Raw genomic sequence first — 20,009 nt, forward strand, 5'->3', positions numbered from 1 at the left:
AGGAGTCCATCATCACTAAGCTTTGATTATATGAAATGTTAAAGTGACAATCTAAGAAAGAGATGATAAAAAATATGAACAGTAAAACAACAAACTCACAACTATCAACGACTGAATCTAAAAAAACAAAAACAAAAACAAACTAAGCAAACAACTAGAACAGGAACAGAATTACAGAAATGGAGATCACATGGAGGGTTTTCAGTGGGGAGGAGTAGGGAGAATGAAGGATAAGTTACAGGGAATAAGCAGCATAAATGGTAGGTACAAAATAGATAGAGGGAGGTTAAGAATAGTATAGGAAATGGAGAAGCCAAAGAACTTATATGTGTGACCCACAGGCATGAACTAAGGGGTAGGGGGAATGTGGGTGGGAGGTCAGTGCATGGCAGAGGGGAATAAAGGGAGTAAAAAATGGGACAACTGTAATAGCATAATGAATAATATTTATTTTTAAAAATATATAAAAAAAGAAAACTATGGGGTTATCAGGTACCTTGCTGAATGCTGTGAAATAATTTAGATACATATAAACTGCCTGGCACATGCTTGGCTCATGGTAGATGCCATTTTCAGCTACTGTTTTCAATTCCATTAGACATAAATTCCCTGCAGCAGTGACATGCTTGCATTGTAGCCAATCACCCAATATTAATAGAATGAATGAATGAAGACTTAAGGCTCAGGTCTAGGAATGAAAGTGCTAACCACTTCTGTCGGGAAGGAAGCAGTTAAATTAGAAGCAAAATTAGGAACATAGAGTTCACGGGCCAGAGACCCTATCAGGGAAACTTCTGCAAACTGCTTACACTTAGCACAACGCTGCGTTGTTAGTGAGGAATTCAGAAAGCTTCTGCTGTTTTTCAGATAAAAATGCTGACATCCTGATTTGCATGCTTTTGTATGGCTCAGTTCTCTAAACCCCAGTGATGAGGAAGGGGGACAGAAAACCCTCCAAGCCCAGAGGAGCAATGTGAAGCATCACATGGTGATTGCTGCATGAAAGGAAGTAGGTGAATGGAACCTCCTCCTCCCCGTGCATCCTAACTTTCCACTGCAGATTCTTTTCTCTGAACCACATGCTGCTTCCTGAGCTCATAAAGGTCAAAACATATTACAGCAGGAGAACATAAAACAGACCCAACAGCATAAGGCAAAAGTGGGCAGCTTAATAATTAGCTGAGGTATTTTTGGCATTTTAGAACCTGTTTGTCCAAGACACATTTGAAAATATGGGGTGCTTCTGAAATAAGGAGAGGGCAGCAACACCAGGGATGAACCATGAGGCCCAGATGAGCTTCCTTGGCCTGCTCAGCAACCTCCTCCCTGGGTCCAGTTTCGGGCATTGATGAAGAGCTGGAGCCAGGGGGAGGTCGTCAAAGTGTCGAAGGGAGGGGGTCGCCATGCCCACTGCCAAGGCCTCACAGCCCGCTCGGGGTGAGGCATGAGGGCCAGGTGGCGGCCATCAAGAGAGCAGACGCCAGCCACTCCTCCTGGGGACCCATTGGGATTCAGGGGGTACTGTTCTGTGGGGTTCCCATCATCATCTACCCAGTGCAGTGGAGCCAAGCCCTTGGCTTCAATCTGGGCTTGGAGTTCTGGAGAAGAAAATGCCATGTAACCTGGGAAGGAAGGACAAGGTGGGAGAGAACAAAGCTCCTTTATGCAGTCTACTCACCCCTGCCCTCAGACACTCCTCCCTCCCTTCCTGTAGCCTAACCTTCACCGTGGGCACTCCACACGGGCAGCACGGCACCCTCCATCCCTCGCAGCATCAGGGCCGGCCCGGGTCCCACACGCACGCTGGCCCAGCGAGACTCAAAACGCCCAGACAGATTGTGGCGAAGCAGGAGGCCAGGCTGGGCTGTCCAGGAGTCCTGGCCCTTCTCCCCTTCCTCCTCACTGGGGCTGCCTCCCACCCAGCCGAGCAGAGCCAGCAGCTGACAGCCATTACACACGCCCAGGCTGAAGGTGTCTGGTCGCTTCCGGAAGCGCCTCAGCTCAGCCCCAGCCTGTGGATGAAAGGTCACGGCAGCTGCCCACCCTGGAGAAAACAGGGACGTTGAGGTGAGACTTTCCCTCCCAACATACACTGTACACACCCGCAGGATACGCCCCTCCCCAAGACCATAGAGCTCAGGGAAAGTGTAGGGGAAGAAATGGGTTTATCTGCTTAATTCAGACATGGCCTATGCTGAGTTTTTGCCTGGCCAACAGAGCATTTTCAAAATTTTATTTAGTTAACTAATATTTAAAAAGAAAGTTTTATATAAAAATCTGGATTTCTGGCTTCTCTTAAGAAAACAGAAAGATTTAGCCATGCTGAGCCAGCCTTCCAACAATACAATCTGCTGGAGGTGCCCTGTTAGACGGCATCTGTGTCCTCCAGCCTAGGCGGCACAGTCCCACCCAGACACCTGCCTCATGTAAGTTACCTGCAGGCCTTCTGCTGGCACCTGGCCCGGAATGAATACACTCTCCCCTGGCCTTGTGGAGGTGAGGGGCCAAGGCCCAGTCAAGGAAGAGAGAGCTAAGGCACCTCTTCAGGCGCGTGTGGGTAGGAAGTGGGCAGAAGCCTGCACACTGACCTTTGGCAGAGCCCAGAACGTCTGCATAGCTGAAACCACCCACGAAGGCCACGCCGCGGAATGTGTCCAGCGTGATCGCCCCAGAGCAGAGGTCTTGCATGGTCACATCCCACACCTGGCAAGATGGGGAGGGGACGTGTCAGAGGACACACAGTCTGAGGCCGGCCCCAGCTCTGCCAGGCACACTGCCCACCTCAAATCCAGCCAAGTGAAAGGCATCGGCCATCTCCCGGTCTCCGTTACTGCCCTCCTCTCGCAAGATGGCGACTCGGGGGCTGGTACCACCTTGGGGGAGAAGTGTCTCTGTTACAGAGAACTATTTCCCCACCTCAACACCCCCCAGACACCTTCCCCAGAACAGGCCTGGGCATCCAGGCCCAAAGGGCCTAGGAGGCCAAGCTTCTGCACACATTTCCTCACCAGGCTCACGGGGCACAGAGGCTTTGGGAAAGGTAGGGGGCAGGTAGTAGCGGGGCCCTGTCCGTTCCCTCAGCCCTCGTTCCTCCTCTGCCACACAGCTTGGCTCTGCCTGCAGCCGGTCCAGCTGGAAACTCGTCTCTTCCCAGAGGGCTCGCAGCTGCCCAACAGGCTCCTCCAGAACCACAGCCCCGTTCACTGACACTTGGACCTAGACAGGGGCAAAACCATCAGAGGCTAAGAGCAAAGACGCCCAACAGGGGCCCCTTGAAGGCTCAAGGAGGTGAACTGCACACCCCGCTCTTCCTCACCACAGCTTGTGGCCCGAAGTGACCTGTGCAACCCAGCTCCAGGCAGTGGAGGCCAGCATCCTGGTAGAGCTTCAGCACTTGGGCCAGGTCTGGCTCCTGCACCTCCAGTACCAAGCCTGGCTCCTCAGCAAACAGCACAGGCAGCACTGGGAGAGCAATGGGGGTGTCAGGGTGACTGGAGTATTGATACAGACTCAGAGGTGGAGTCAAGGGACTACGGCCGAGGACTGAGGGAGTGGAGGCAGGCACTGGGGTAGGGTGAGGCCTGTGAGATTGAGACCATATTTGTGGCATCAGGACATACAGGTCTCAGAGGGACACAGCCAGGAACAGTGGGTGCTACTTGGTTCAGTGGTCAGAGAAGACAACAAGGGACTCAAGGGGAAAGAAGTTGGGACATTATACTCTTTAACAGTACATGGGGTCTGCAGGGTGAGGCAGGCAGCCCAGGCCTGAGCCCAGACCCTGGGCTCCTCACCATCAACCCCGGAGGCAGGCACGTCCACCTTTATCCCACAATTCCCAGCAAAGGCCATCTCTAGCAGGCAGGTGATGAGACCCCCATCGCTGACATCATGTCCTGAGCAGAGGAGGTGGTCTAGAGGAAGAAGAAAGCTCAGCAATGTCAGGGGCCAAACCACACCCACTGCTTGTGGGTAATGTGTGTGTGTGTGTGTGTGTGTGTGTGTGTGTGTGTGTGTGTGTGAGAATGTGGGCACACCCACCCTCACATGCTCAGCTGGGGAGTGCCTGCCACTCGGGCCACACACACCACCTACCCAAGGGCCTTGCTCACCTTTCAGCAGCCCCTGGGTGATGCTGAAGGCACGCACCAAGTTGTCGGGAAGGTCCAGGTTGGGAGGTTGCTCACCAAGCTGGGAGAAGCACTGGGCCAGAGCTGTGCCCCCCAGCCGGTGCTGCCCGGGGCTCAGGGGCACATAGAGCAGATGGCCTGGAGAGACAGGGAAGGGGGAGGGGGAAGTGGAGACGGATGGCTCAGCCGACCCCATCCTGTGGTGCTCATGAGCATGTAAGTTCCCAACAGGTGGCGGCACACTCAGACTACCAGTCCCAGAATGCACCACACCCCAGTGCGAGATGGGGGTGGGGGTTAGCACTCACAATGGACACCCCAAACAAAGAACCAACCTCTGAATACACAATGCAGTGAGGAGGGGAAGAACCTATACCTCTCCCTCCAGGGCACTTGAGGTCTGGGGTCACCGTGGCTGTAATGTCTGGACAGACGGCATAGGCTGAGATAACCAGTGACCCTTTGGAGCAAGGAGTTAAGAGAGTAAGGGCCCAGACCAGTCCTGCAGGTCCCGCCTGTCTCCCACTGGCCCCCAGACCTCACCTGGAGCCAACACAGTTTCAGAGCCGACCCGGGCAGCCATGCTGAGGGAGTCCTTGCCACCATCCACTGCCACACCCAGGGCTGCCATTACTGCCACCATAGCCTCACAGGCATCAGCCAGAGCTGCACCCTCCCCTTTGAGCTTGGCTGCCCACATCCAGTTCCCACTGCACTTCACGTCCTAGGAAATAGCAGAGACCTGGCATTAGAAAGAAAGAGAGATGGGGAGTCTGGGGTGCAGGCAGAAGCACTGGGAGACCACAAGCATGAAGGGCAAGAGGGATAACTGAGTGGTGGATGAGGATGTGTCCCAAAGACCAGGGACTCTATAGCAGAGGCTGTAGGGGACTCACCCGGAGGTCAGTGACTAGAGCAAACACCAGGTTGGTGAGAGCCTCAGCTACAGCCAGCCGGGCAGCAACCTTGGGATCCAGCAGGCTCTTGATTGGCTGCTCCCCCAGGGCTGTGGCAGCCCCTACAAGCTCCTGGTGACTCAGTGCCACAACTGCCACATCTGCTAGAGGAGTCTGAAGGGGCCCAACACACTGCTGCTGGGCCACCAGGCCACCCACGGAGCGGTCCACCTGTGGAACCAGGTGGGATTGGCAAGAGCACAAGGGACAGGGACACAGGGGTGGTGGGAGGCCTGGCCTGCCCTGACCATGCAGATAAGAGGTCAGCTCTGAGGATGGGTAGCAAGGGACCATGCCATTTGGGTGGCTGCCCTGCCCCTTCTCCCTTGGGCCTGGTTGACCCCCATACCAGTCCCCAAGGGTGAGGCCAGGGGTGGGTGAACTGAGGGAGGAGTGCAGAGAGCTGAGGGGCAGGGCAGGAGTGCAGGGAGGACCTTGTTGGTGAGGTATCGCTTGCTGGCCACAGCAGGCAGCCTCAGAACCCGCTCTAGGGCCTGGCGCACACTCAGCCCCGGGGGCAGGAGCAGAGGCTGCAGCAAGGGACAACTCCTCTGGAGGAAGAACTCCTGTAACACAGACAGCAATAGGGGTGTAAGCACCTCAGGGAGGGCTGGACACACAGGTGACAAAGCACAAGTAGGGTAAAGGGGCCAGGAAAGGGAAAAACACAGCCTCCTTTCCCAACCTTCCCCCACAGCCGCCCCGCTGTGTACCTTCTGAGGCATCTTGCCCAGCACCCAATCCAGTTCCAGGTCCACAGGGGTTGGGTTAGGCATCAAGAGGGCATCACCCTGGCCATTTCTTCCCACAGGACACCCCCGGTCATCCACCAGCACTATCTGTAGACCACAGGGACAGTGCCCAGAGGGAATGAGACTATGACCACTCACAGGAAGTACTTCAGAAAGCAGGGCAAAAATGCTCCTGCCACCCTGTTTGGCGCCCCCTAGTGAGTTCCTACCTCTTTCCGCCTCCCTTCTGCTCCCCAGAACATGTTTGCCACGAGCTGTATCCAGGCAGTCCAAACCCACCCACAGTGTCTACTATGGGGGCCACTCACTCTCCTGTCTCCAGTGATGGTGCCCACAAAGCACGCTGGACAGCGTTCCCGGGCGCTGACACGACTCAAGAAGTCCCGGTCTGAGGGCCTCAGCAGGAGTGCATTAGACTCCTGGTACTCAGCCCCCCAGATTTCCAGGGCGTTCAGGGTTGGGTCCCCGAGCTGCACATCCATGGAGGAGGAGGAAAGAGAAGGGTCAGAGAGTACTCCCAAGTCTCATGTTCTTGCTGGGAGGGGGAGGATGGTGGGTGGGCCAGCTGGGGCTGGCAGGGGCAGAGAGGCTTGGATGGCCAGATTCCACGGGACGAGGCTCACCTGGAAGCAGCTGGTGTAAATAATGGCTCCAGCTGGGTCACTCAGCTCCTTCAGGACATTGCCTGGTGAAGAGGGTTGCAGGAAGAGGTGGTGATCTGGGTCTGATCAGCACCAGGCAAACAAAGGGCAGTCTCTAGCCTCCAAATTCTGTGTGTCCTTGTGTGAGTCACTGCCACAGCCTCACCACCCATGGCAGTGGGCCATCCCCCAACCTTGAGCCTGTCCATAATGTGTAAGGGAGTGGAGAACGGGACCCAGAACTGCATGGTTGGTTGCAGATTCTTGTTGCCTCTCCCTAAACCAAACCTGGCAGGAGAGCTGGTAGGCCAGTCCCTTCTCTCACCATTGCCACCAGCGCCCTGGTCATGGAGGCTGCAGATGGGGTTTCCTTTGGGGGCCTCCACACAAGCCCGGATCACACGATTCATCTTCTGTTCCATCTCTGGATCTCCCCGCTGCACGGCCCCAAAGTCCAGGTCACTGGCATTGTCTCCCTGCACCTGTGGGAACATATGGCACAGCTCAGCTCCGGGGGGCTGAGAGCTCTCACACCCCACCCATGCACAGGGCCTGGCGATATTGTGGAGTCTGCATCCGTAGCTATTCCTACTTACCTGTACGGATGAAGCAGCTCCCCCTCCAACTCCGATCCTATAGACGGGACCCCCAACCTTTACAACATCCATGCCTGCAAGAAAGGAGGGAAAAATCAGAACACTGGGGAGGCAAGCAGAAGAAGCGTGAGTAGGAAGATGTGTGAGGACAGGAGGAAGCTAATATTAAGATAGAGCAATCAAAATTACAAATACACATATTCTTTGATTAGGAAAATACACTAGGGAGAAATTTATACTCCAGATTTATTTGCACGGGTACAGAATCACCTGTGTCCAAAATTAAACACTGAAGCATTATTTGTATTACCAAATTTAGGAAATAATTTAAATGGTAACAGAGAACTGATTAAATAAAAATTATGATATATCCACACAATCAAACACTAAGCCACACACACACACACACACAAAAGAATTACATATGAATACAATGAAGTAATATGACTTCATCAGTATGCAATGATCTCCAGGATACATTGCTAAGTGAAAAAAAGCAAGGAACAGAAGTATGCATACCCATTTTCTATAGCATCTCAAAGAATAAAATACTTAGAAATTAACTTAGCAATAGAAATGGAAAACTTATATTGAAAATTATAAAACAGTAGATCTAAATAAACTGAAATAGATCTCATGTTTATAGATTGGAAAGACTTATTATTGTTTTGATAGTAATACTCCCCAAAAAGATATGCAGAATCAACAATCAGCCACCTTTTTCATAGGAATTGATAAGCTGATCCTAAAATATCTATAGAAATATGAGGGACCTCAGTCAAAACAACATTTCTGCTTTTAAAACTCACTACAAAGCTACAATAATCAAGACAGTGTGGCATTACCATACAGATCAGAAGATATGGTTCTACAGCACATATAGATCAATGCACTAGAACTGTTGAGTCCATAAACAAACCCATACATTTATGGCCAAGTGATTTTTGACAAGAGTCCAAAAACAGCCCTGGCTGGTGTGACTCAGTGGATTGAGTGCCAGCCTGTGAATTGAAGGGTCACCAGTTTGATTCTCAGTTACAGCACATGCTTGGGTTGTGGGTCAGGTCTCCCGCTGGGGGGTTTGCAGGAGGCAACTGATGGATGTTTCTCTCACACATCGATGTTTCTTTCCCTCTTTTTCTCCCCCCCTTTCCCTCTCTCTAAAAAATTTTTTTAAAGATTTTATTTATTTATCTTTAGAGGGGAAGGGAAGGAGAGAGGGAGAGAAACATCAATGTATGGTTGCCTTTCATGCATCCCCTGCTGGGAACTGGCCTGCAGGAAACCGGTCTGCAACCCAGGCATGTGCCCTAACTGGGAATCGAACTGCAATTGTCTGGTTCGCAGGCCCATGCTCAATCCACTGAGCTACACCAGCCAGGGCTAAAAATTTTTTTTTAATTTAAAAATCATTTAAAAAAAAAGTCCCAAGACAATTCAATGGGGTAAGAAATGTCTTTTCAAAAAGTGGCATTAGGGCAACTGGATATCCATCCACATATGAAAGAATGAAGATGGACCCCTACTATAAAAGTTAATTAAAAAAGTCAGAGACCTAAGTATAACAGCTAAAAGCTATAAAAATATTACCAAAAAACATACAAGTAAATCTTCATGACCTTGGCATTAGGTTTATTGGTCGTAACACTGAAGTAACAAATAACACTCAAATACTTTAACAAAATTAAAAACATTTGAGCTTCAGAGGACACCATGAGGAAAGTAAAAAACCCACAAAATGAGAGAAAGGATTTGCAAACCATGTATCTATATGATGAGGGTCTAGTATCCTGAATATAGAAAGAACTCTTACCACTCTATTGAAAAAGACAAATAACTCTATTTAAAAATGGACAAAGGATCTAAACAGACATTTCTACAAAGAAGATACACAAAAGGTTAACAAGCACATGAAATGATGCTCAACATCATTCGTCACTAGGAAAATGTAAATCAAAACCTCAATAAGATACCACTTCATGCGTACTATGATGACTGTAATCAAATAGAAAGCAAATAAGTGTTGGCGAGGATTTGGAGAAGCTGGAACCCTCATAGGCTACTCAGGAGAATGTAAAATCACACACTGCTTTGGAAAACAGGCTGGCAGTTTTTTAAAAAGTTGAATATAGTTACCATGTGACCCAGCAATTCCACACCTAGTTATATACTCAAAAGAGGAACATAAACACATAGAAAAATCTACACAGAAATGTGTACAGCAACCTTGTTCATAGTAGCCAAAAAGTAGAAATAACCCAACTGTCTAGCAACCGATGAATGGGTAAACAAAACATGACATATCTGTGCAATAGAATACGACTCAGCCGCATAGGATGACCTTGAAGACACCTGCTGAGTGAAAGCCAACACAAAGGGCCGAGTCTTGGGTGATTTTGTGTGTATGAAACGTCCAGAACAGACAAGTCCACAGACACAGAAAGTGGGTAAGTGGTTGCCCAGCTGAGACAGTGGGGGTGAGGTATGGCTGCTAATGCGTACAGGGTTCCTTTCTGGGATGATGAAGATGCTCTGGAATTAGTGGTGATTAATGTGCAACTTGGTGAATATACTAAAAACCACCAACTAGTACACTTTAATAGAGTTAATTTTATGGCACATGAATTACATCTCAATAAGTAGTAAAAGAAAAAGAAGTGTATACACATATGCAATTTGTTTCCTAAAGGGGGCAAATTTGCACATGGGTCTGTTTACACATTCAGAAACACCTCTGGCAGGGTAGAAAAGTAACTAATTAACACTGGCAATCTCTAGCGAGGGAAACTGGGTGGCTGGAGGTCAGGGGAAGGAGAGTTTTCACTGCATAATCTTCTCTTGCCTTTGAAACTCTGACCCATGTGACTGGGTCACCCATTCAGTAAATGGGACCTGACCCTTATCTTGATTCCACCACAGCACCTAGCACAGAGCCTCGCACGTGATGGGTGTTCCATCGATGTTTGCCAGATCAAACTGAGCTGGCAGACGAAAGCCCGTGGCATACAGCAGGCGCTGAGCAGACACTGGCTGCCTTGACTTAGCAGGGTGGGCCCTGCCATGCAGAAACCAACTGGGCAGGAGACAGAGGCATACAGAATGAGGCGGCCCCACGGGCATAAAACCCTGTCCTGACTTGAAAACCTGTGTTGGGGAGAAGAGACATGAGCTGGGAGATTAAAAACTAACCACTGAGGTGGCCTCTAAATTCCCCTTCTGTACCTGCCATGTGCTAGAGAGAAAACTGGCTGCATCTGGAAAAAGTTGGTGAGCTCTTACCTGGTGCAGGGGGCTCCTTGCTCACATGTTCTGCTTCCATGGACCCAATGCCCCCACTAAACATGATGGGCTTGATCCACTCACGCCGCTGGCTGCCTGGGAGCTGGAGGCCAAAGGAGCGGGCAAAGCCTGGAACACGAACATCATAGGGAGAGGGGACAGGATTGTTGCCCAGTCTCCTCAGTGCTCACTCAGTCATACACCCCACCCCACCTCTGAGACTAGGTGTCTGCTATCCCCCGTGCCCTCCCCCAGCCTCACCTGCCAGCACTGGTTCCCCAAACTTGTTGCCATAGTCAGAAGCCCCATTACTGGCCTCAATGGCAACCTCCAGGGGTAGGGCAAAGTTCCCAGGATACTGGAAACTCGGATCCTCCCAGGGCAGACTGTAACCTGGAAGGGAAGGAGGAAATTGCATAGTCTGTAAAAACGCCAACAGAGAGGCCAGTCCTCTGGGAAGGGTCTAAGCCACCAAGGACTACCTGCAGAGGTAGAATGTTCCATTTTAGGAGGTCCCAGCCTCGGAAGGTGCAGAGTTTGCCATAAAGCATTGGTCTTGCTCCTCACCTTCCACACTAGCCTGCCCTCTGACTCTTGGAACCAGAGTTCTTAAGCCTTTCTGACACTGGATTTGGGGGTAGGCAGTGGTCATTAAGTCCAACCCAGTATCACACTTTCTTGCTGAGCAGATACTAGTTTATAAGAAAATTATGGTTCTGCAAAGCCAGAATGATGACCTAAGTCTTCCCTTGCCGATAATCCTCGAAACCATGGTTGGTGGAAGGCCAACTACTCCAGAGCCCTCCATCCCAAGTAAAGATAACCCAGGATGACATTGGACTTAAGAGACAGAAGTGTTTAGTGCCTTCCAGGACAAGGAATCTGAAAGGGGAGATGGCTACAAAGAGATGGGACCTGGGATGTGCAGATTTCCAAAGCAATAGCCAGCAGTGCCAGCCACCACATGGGCCCCACGGCCCGTGCACTGGACATCTCGGATCCGGCCCCCTGTGCCCGTGGCTGCGCCGCTGAAGGGGGCTACTCCTGTGAAGAGAGGGGGCAGAGGTATGGGAACTGAAGAGACAAACCCCAGCTCTGACTACCCCATTGAAAATAAAAACTGGCCTGCCCTACTCATTTTCCCAGGACCAACCTAGGGACCCAGGAGCTTCACTGTAACCTACATTCTCAATCTATCCCTCCTGGGACCCAGCTCACCTGTGGGGAAGTTGTGGGTCTCTGCTGTGAAGACAACATGTTTTAGCCCCTGCTGTTGCTGGAAGCAGCTTGGCTGTGTGGAGTCCTTGGGCCGCAGGAACCGGACTTCCTTCCCCCAGATTGCACTGTGGACACAGCCGCGCTGGATCTGGCTTCTTTCTTGGGATTTGCACTTACCCCACCAGGGCCTGGGGCCTCCCCTCCCCTGGATCAGAGGCTACCCAGCCTGGGGCACAATCCACCTGCTGTTATCACAGAACTTGAGGACATTGTTGGGGTTGGAGAATGCCTGGGTGCTCATGATGGACTCAAACAGCGACTGTGCCAGCTCCTGCCCATCCACGTGGAGCCGGCCCTTGAAGAACCAGTGTCGGCTGTGTTCACTGCAGGGATGACACCGGGAGGGAAAGGCGGAGTGAAAACCTGGGGTTATGCCTCAGGCCTTGCCATGTCTTCCTTCTCACCAGCATTAACAGCAAAGTTACAGCCAACTCAGACTTAGATAAGAGGTCAAAATATATTCCCATAATCTTTGAACATTATCACTGTGGACTGTCCAGCTCCAAAGTGAAGAGAAAAACCAAGATTTGAGTACAGACTACGGGCTGGATGGGGAGCCCAGGCCACAAACAGACTCAGGGAGGCCCCCAAGGCAAGGAAGAGCCATGAAAGCAAGCCCCTGTGGTCTTCTCTTCTAACTTCCACCAGCTCACACATCAGAACATCCCCCTTGTTCCCCACCTATTGGACTGAGCCAAGTCGAAGGCCTCCACAGTGCTAGGGTTCCTCTGAAGCTCCTGGAAGCGCTTGGTGTAGAAATCTAGGTCCCAGGAATCCAGGGCCAGACCTAGGAGACAAACCCAAGAAGAGGTGACTATTGGTCTCAGCACCCCTGCAAGCCCAGCCTGGGCCTTCCTCCCAGGGAACCCCATTTACCTAGCTCCCGGTTGGCTTTCTCCAAGGCAGGCCGGCCCTCCTCCAGTATGTTGATTGGGCCATCAAGAGGTGTAGCCACACTCCCAAGGGAGAAGCTCTGGATGGGACGGGGGAAGTGCTGCTCCGTCATCCGATCATACAGGGTTGGTAAGGCGATAGCCTCCATCTCAGGTGAAGGGGGGTGGGCAAACTAGGGGTGGGGATGCACACAGAGGACAAAAGGTGGAGAGCTGAAAAATGGACAGAACAGTCCCCTCTCCATCCACCAAGCCACACAGGGCCAGCCCACTGCTAGCCCATATTGCACCACTTTTCTGAGTAGAAAATGACACCCCTTCCAGGCATAACGGAAAAATCGCAGATTAGTGAGGGAAGCACACACTGGATTTCCTTCTTTTTAATATATTTTATTGATTATGCTATTACAGTTGTCCCATTTCCTCCCCCCCTCTACCCTGCACACTCCCTCCCACCCCCATTCCTCCACTTTAGTTCATGTCCATGGGTCATACATACAAGTTCTTTGGCTTCTACTTTTCCTACACTATTCTTAACCTCTTCCTGTCTATTTTCTACCTACCATTTATGCTTCTTATTCCCTGTACCGTTTCCCCCTCTCTCTCCCTCCTACTACCCTGTTGATAACCCTCCATGTGATCTCCATTTCTGTGGTTCTGTTCCTGTTGTAGTTGTTTGCTTACTTTGCTTTTGTTTTTGTTTTAGGTATGGTCTTAATAACTGTGAGCTTGCTGTCATTTTACTGTTCATATTTTTTATCTTCTTTTTCTTGATAAATCCCTTTAACAGTTCATATAATTCCTTTCACTCCACGACCAGGTGCCCTCAAGCAGTGAATAACCTGCCAACAGGGCAGGCTTAAAGCTAGGAGCTCCTCCCCCTGCTTCTGCCATTATTTCCCTAGAGTTTAGAACACTGTCCTATCTCTGGCCCATGTCCTCCTCCTGGTCCCCTGTCCTGATTGCCCAGTGCCTCACCGAGAGCAGGTAGCGCCGGGTAGTCTCCACACGGTCCACAGCCCCCAGCCCAGCAGCCCTGCACACGGACACAATGTTGGTGGACATCGGGGTGGAGAAGTTCAGCCTGAGGAATGAAAGAAGTTCAGACCATTAGGACCCGAGAGCCAAGAAGGTAGATTCTACCCACTGCTGTCCAGCCATCCTCCCATCTCTACTATTCCTGCCAATGGCCTCCAGTCCCAGATATGGGCACTAAGAAAACTGCTTTCAAAGATTACTCAAATCAAACCATAACTGTCCTTTCAGTATCAAAATGCTTTGATTTCAATTTCTCTGAATGTAACTTTTATTTCCAGAACATGCCTGGGAGCTAGCTCAGTCTTCAAAGACATCTTCCCATATGAGGAAGGCATAAGCATGGCTTTCTAGGTGGGAAGCAGGAAGGAGCAAAGGAAGAACACATTTCCTGAGGATCACAAGAAGAGAAAAAGGAATAGAAGTGGAAGTGGTAGGCAGTATGTTTTAAAAGAGATCATGGGCCTGAAACATGGAAGGACATGCCCCAGGGAAGAAACCTGCCTGGGCCCAACCTCCAGCAGCAGGTCACTGGAGCCAGGAAGGAGCCAGGACTCCTGAGCCACATCATCCAGTAACAAGGGGCAGCCAAAGAGCCACATCAGCTTCTTCATCTCCTCAGCACTTGGGAGAGACTCATCTGCAGAGAGACAGGGCAAAGATGCCTTGTGACACTGCCCTGGGCACCAGGGCACCTCCCTCAAGAATCCAATACATGGTCCAACCTGTCCAGTTCACGTTGTAGCACAGCTCAGTCTTGACACTCTGCAGCTCTGGCAGTTTCCCTTGCAGCTTCCTGCGAATGTGGCCAGATGCTGCACCTTCATGGCCAGAAGGACGGACGTAGAAGTGAAGGACTGAGGACATCTCTTCAGGTATCCTTGCTGGAAAGATGAGTTATGTTACTAAGAAATAACATTAACTGTAGCCTATCTGCTGAATCAATTTCAAGTTTTAAGAGATTGATGGGGAAAGTTGAAGGGGCACTCAGAGAAACAAGGTAACCTGAAAACGTAACCTTGGGGATTTTTTTAACTAATCCTGCAAAATGTGGGCTTTAGTGATATGGAACCCAGGTGCAGATACATCCTTGACGCATGGTCCTTGCACACCTGCTCTTTGCTGGGTCCTGGGAAAATTCTTGGGACCACAACTGTGAGCAAGACAAACACCACTCCTGCCTTCATAGAGCTTATATTTTATTGAGGGTGACAGGCAAGAACCCAGACATTTCCAGTCCAGTGTGGTTAAGGCCAAGGTACTGTGGGTACCAACCTAGCACTTTAGGAGTCAGGAAAGACTTCCTGAGAAAAATGGCATCTAAGCATAAACCTGGAGGATGAGCTAAACTGGACCTGACTGGTGAAGTTGAATACTAGTTCCTTTACTTCAAAATATTACAATACATCCCTGCTCAAAATCAATCCAAAAACTTTAGACTGAAATTCAAAGGCCTTCCTCAGCTATCCCCAACTACTCTTCCAACTTCTGATCCCACTGCTTCTCAGCAGGACCCTGGCTTTACTCACCAAACCCCGCCTGGCCTCCTTTCCACTCTTTTGCCCCTCCTAAAGTGTCTATGCCTAGTTTCATCCCATCCAAAACTTCCCCATTCTTCAAGACGAGTACAGGTCTCACTAACCCTGGGAAGTGCTCTTCACTGCCCCAGTGTTCAGAGCTTCTCATCCGTGCCATTCATTCAACCCTGATCACTGACAGAGGCTCACAGGTATACACGGTCTCTTCCCAAGGAAGTGGGAGAAGGAAAAGCTCATTGCCCTACTTTTCCACTTGGCCTTAGGTATCTCAAACCTAACTTACTCAAAGCCAAATTTGACTAATCCATCAAAGTCACCAAGAATTGGAATGCTGTAAGTCCAGAGGTCACTTAACATCTTACTCAACCTCTCAGCAGCACGTGACTTATTCACTCCCTACTTCTTGAAACACCCTCCTCTCCTGGCTTCAATGACACCACTCTTCTGATACGTCTTTACCTTCTGGTTGCCACTTTCCAGTCACCTGTGCTGGCTCCTCTAAATGTTGGATGCCTAAGGGTGTCCTTTGTTCTCTTTGCTCTATATACTTTTCCTAAGAGACCTCATCCAGACATGTGACTTTAAATACTAACTAATAGCCTGGGCTTTGCAGCTCAGGTGACTAGAGCATCATCCAGATACACCCAGGTTGTGTGTTTGATCCTCAGTCAGGGCACATACAAGAATCAACCAATGGCCCTGGCTGGTGTAGCTCAGTGGATTGAGTATGGGCCTGCAAACCAAAGGATTGTGGTTTGATTCCCGGTCAGGGCACATGCCTGGGTTGCAGGCCAGTTCCCAGCAGGGGAGGCATGAGGGGCAACCATACATTGATGTTTCTCTCCCTCTCTCTTTCCCTTCCCTTCTAGAGATAAATAAATAAATAATTTTTTAAAAAGAATCAACCAATGAATGAATAAATAAGTGGAAAGACAAATCAATGTTTGTCTCTCTCCCCCTACCCGCACTCTCTTTCTCTCTAAAAACAAAAGTAAATACATAAATAAATACTATATAATAGACTTCTGGCCAAGATGGAGGCATAGGTAGACACACTGTGCCTCCTCACACAACCAAAAGAAGGACAACAACAAATTTAAAAACAGAAAACAATCAGGTTCTGACAGAACATAGAACTATATGGAAGTCCAACAACCAAGGAGTTACAAATTACATGAAAAAAATGAAGGCTATAAGTGAAGTAAAGGAAAATGTACAGGGAACCAATGCACAGTGACCAGAAGGAAACCTGGACTCAAATAAACAATGTGGACCAGAAAGAAGAAAAAAAAAAAAACATTCAACCAGACAGAATGAAGAAACAAGAATTCAAAAAAATGAGGAGAGGCTTAGGAACATCCAGGACATTTTTAAACGTTCCAACATCCAAACCATAGGGGTGCCAGAAGGAGAAAAGGAAGAAGAAATTGAAAACTTATCTGAAAAAATAATGAAAGAAAAGTTCCCAATCTGGTGAAGGAAATAGACCTCCAGAGAGTTTAGGAAGCTCAGAGAGTCCCAAAGAAGTTGGACCCAAGGAGGAACACACCAAGGCACATCATAATTACATTAGCCAAGATTAAAGAGGAGAGAATCTTAAAAGCAGCAAGAGAAAAGGAGACAGTTCCCTACAAAGGAGTTCCCATAAGACTATCAGCTGATTTCTCAAAAGAAACCTTGCAGGCAAGAAGGAGCTGCAAAGAAGTATTCAAAGCCAGGAAAGGCAAGGACCTACATCCAAGATTGCTCTATCCAGCAAAGCTTTCATTTAGAATGAAAGGGCAGATAAAGGGCTTCTCAGATAAGGTCAAGTTAAAGGAGTTCATCATCACTAAGCCCTTATTACACGAAACGTTAAAGGAACTTATCTAAGAAAAAGATAAAAAATATAAACAGTAAAATGACAGCAAACTCACAGTTACTAACAACCAAAACAAAAACAAACTAAGCAAACACCTAGAACAGGAACAGAATCACAGTGGGAAGGGGGTGGAAATGGGGGAAAAGGTACAGAGAATAAGAAGCATAAACGGTAGGTAGAAGATAGACAGGGGGAGGCTAAGAATAGTATAGAAAATGTAGAAGCCAAAGAACATATATATGACTCATGAACATGAACTAACGGGGGGGGGGGGAGAATGCAGGTGGGAAGGGGTGTGCAGGACAGAGGGGAATAAAGGGGGGAAAATGGGACAACTGTAATGGCATAATCAATTAAATAAATAAATAAATGCCATATAATAGACTGAACCAATGAAACGGTCGTCATTTAACTATTTTTGACCAAAAATGGCAATTTCACATGATTTGAGTTACCAGCAATATCTGCCAAGAGATTCCATATATTTATTCAATCCTGACTCTCCCTGAAACTCCAAACTAGTACATGCAAATGTTTTTGTGACAGCGCCACATAAATGTCTAGAAACATAGATGATAGCCTGTTTGGGCCAAAACAGAAATTTTGATTCATTACTTCTCCAGACCCGCTGTGCTCCCAGTCCTCTTCATCTCAGTAAAAGCCACTATTCATTCAGTTGCTCAAGCCAAAACCCCAGGAGTAAACCTTAATTCTTCTTTTCCTGAGCACCCTCTATATCTAGTCCATCAGCAAATTTATTTCTAGACATATCCCAAATCTGTTTGCATCCTTATATGTTAGCAAAGTCTACCATCACTCTAGCGCAAGTCACTACTAACATTCACCTGGACCGATGCTTTGGCCTCCTGACCAGTGTACTCCTGATTCCATTCCTGCCCCACCCACAATCCACTTGCCACATGTCTGCATAAATTAGATCATGTCTTCCCATCACACACACACACCAAAGGGTTGCCAGTTTGATTTCCAGTCAGGGCATAAAGAAAATAAAATCTTTTTTTTAAAAACGATGTTATGCCCTGGCTGGTGTAGCTCAGTGGATTGAGCATGGGCCTGCGAACCAGACAATCGCGATTCAAATCCCAGTCAGGGCACATGCCTGGGGTACAGGCCAGTTCCCAGCAGGGAACACACGGAAGGCAACCATGCATTGATGTTTCTCTCCCTCTCTCCTTCCCTTCCCCTCTACAAATATATAAATAAAATATTTAAAAAAAATAAAAATAAAAACGATGTTATTTGTTTTTAGAGAAAGGGGAAGGGAGGGAGAAAGAGGGAGAAAAAATATCAATGCGTGGTTGCCTCTCGCATGCCCCCTACTGGGGACCTGGCCTGCAACCCAGGCATGTGCCTTCACTGGGATTCAAACATAGAACCCTTCGTTTGGCTCACAGGCCAGCCCTCAATCCACTGAGCCACACCAACCATGGCAATAAATAAAATCTTTTTTTTTTTTTAAGAAAAAATGTTTCTTTCTTTAAAAAATAAAATAAAATAAACAAAGTAAAAAAATTCCAACTCAGTACTTTGGCTGACCTAGTCTGGTCACTGCCTATCCAATACTGTCTCCCGCCACTCTCCTTCTTACCCACAATGCACCACCCCACTGGCTTCTCTTTTACTCTTCTGCCAAGTTCACTTCTGTAAGCATTTTTCTCACCCTGATATGGCTAGGTCCTTCGTGTCATTTACATTTCAGGAGAAACTTCCCGTCTTGGAAAGGATTTCCTTGACCAACCATGCTTAAGTAGCCACTATATTAAATATTTATTTAATATAAATATTTTTATTTGCTCTGTAATACTTAAGGCTGTTATTTTTTAGCTCTACCTTCCCCGCTAGAACAAAATGTGGTTATGGGCTGCAGCTGTTTTATCTCCGTTGGATTACCGAGGCTTAGAACAATTCTTGGGGTTACAAAAGAAAAAAATCTAAAGCTTGTTGACTCTCTGAACTATTGATTTCCATCACTCATCAGCACACACACCCCCAACCCCCTCTTTCCGGCCAGGCCTCATTTCGGTAAACGGTGCTTCTGCCAAATCAGTACGGATTCCTCCCTTCCACCCCATGCTGATCACCCTTTGTAAAGATAGGCCCCTCACGATTGTCCTCCATACCACTCCTTCACAGGAATATCACATCCTGAAATCATTTGGTTTATTAGACCACTTGATTTTCGTCCTATGAAACGAAGCTCCAAGAGCACAAGGACAGACCTGTCTACATCAGGACTGTATCACCAAAAACTAGCATTGTGCCTACACAAAGTAGGGGGTCGACAGCTTTTTGTGTTGGGAGAGAGGGGATGAGTTTAAGTGGCATTTTTTTCTGCCCGGCGTCCAATGGACGCCTATATTAAAGCACTGGCCGGCCCCACACAGACGCATGTCGGCCGTTGGGGATACTGAAGCCGCCTGGACCAGGCTTGGGGTGGGCGGCTATGGGGTGCAGCAAGCAGGAGTCCCCCGACCGGCGCGCTGGCCATACGCACGTGGAAGAGGTCCTTACGGTCCCAGAGGTCCCAGAATAGCGGCGCAGGAGTTATGTATCAAGCCCGCTGGGCGGGCGGAGGCGGGGCCTGAGAACACCCGCCCTCTCGGTCTTCCTCCGCACCGCTCCTCTCCCAGAGGTTGGGGCTGCAGCTGCCTTCTGTTTTTACAGACGCGTTGGTTTATCCAGCAACTCTATTTTGAGTTTCTGAAAATAGTTAGTTCCATATCCATCCCTTCCTCGCTTGGCCCCGTGCAAACTGTGACCGGAGACAGGTACTTCGAATGCAGGAAACAGAATGAGAAGCGTGGCCCTTATCCAAGACCGTTTCCCTACCTTGCTCCTTTTGCTTGCTTTCTCTTTCCTGAATAAATGAAATCATTTAATTCCTAAAAGAGTGTAGGGGGGGCATCTGTTTTTAATTTCAATATTCTTGCTTGTTATAGTAACAATAATAATGATAGAAAGTATTTATTGAGCACCCATAAAGGCGCTGAGACTCATTGTGACTTGCTCCATAGTTTTGTAACTCAAGC

At 48.8% G+C, this 20,009-nt stretch overlaps 1 protein-coding gene across 2 annotated transcripts; it reads right to left on the reverse strand.

The window, feature by feature from the left end:
- Positions 1–437: 437 nt before the first annotated feature.
- Positions 438–19,556, reverse strand: PFAS (phosphoribosylformylglycinamidine synthase). 2 transcript variants are annotated; one of them, XM_037164973.2, is made up of 28 exons: positions 19,475–19,556; positions 14,286–14,444; positions 14,065–14,200; positions 13,504–13,609; positions 12,509–12,698; positions 12,314–12,419; positions 11,815–11,955; positions 11,573–11,697; positions 11,270–11,398; positions 10,616–10,747; positions 10,355–10,483; positions 7,076–7,149; positions 6,805–6,961; positions 6,462–6,523; positions 6,147–6,308; positions 5,800–5,925; positions 5,521–5,652; positions 5,027–5,257; positions 4,674–4,854; positions 4,507–4,590; positions 4,113–4,268; positions 3,795–3,914; positions 3,317–3,462; positions 3,009–3,216; positions 2,782–2,873; positions 2,589–2,703; positions 1,721–2,044; positions 438–1,622 (listed from the first exon to the last, which is right to left on the reverse strand). In XM_037164973.2, the coding sequence occupies exons 2-28, from the start codon at positions 14,425–14,427 to the stop codon at positions 1,312–1,314; spliced, it is 4,017 nt and encodes a 1,338-aa protein (XP_037020868.2). In that variant the 5' UTR covers positions 14,428–14,444; positions 19,475–19,556; the 3' UTR covers positions 438–1,311. The 2 variants fall into 2 exon arrangements, with proteins under 2 accessions (XP_037020868.2, XP_037020869.2); XM_037164974.2 differs by lacking the exon at positions 19,475–19,556 and having other exon boundaries at positions 14,076–14,200; positions 14,286–14,375.
- Positions 19,557–20,009: the final 453 nt, after the last annotated feature.

Source organism: Artibeus jamaicensis, unplaced genomic scaffold (assembly GCF_021234435.1).
Source record: "Artibeus jamaicensis isolate MK-2021 breed Jamaican fruit bat unplaced genomic scaffold, CSHL_Jam_final contig_781, whole genome shotgun sequence".
Taxonomy (NCBI): Eukaryota; Metazoa; Chordata; class Mammalia; order Chiroptera; family Phyllostomidae; genus Artibeus; species Artibeus jamaicensis.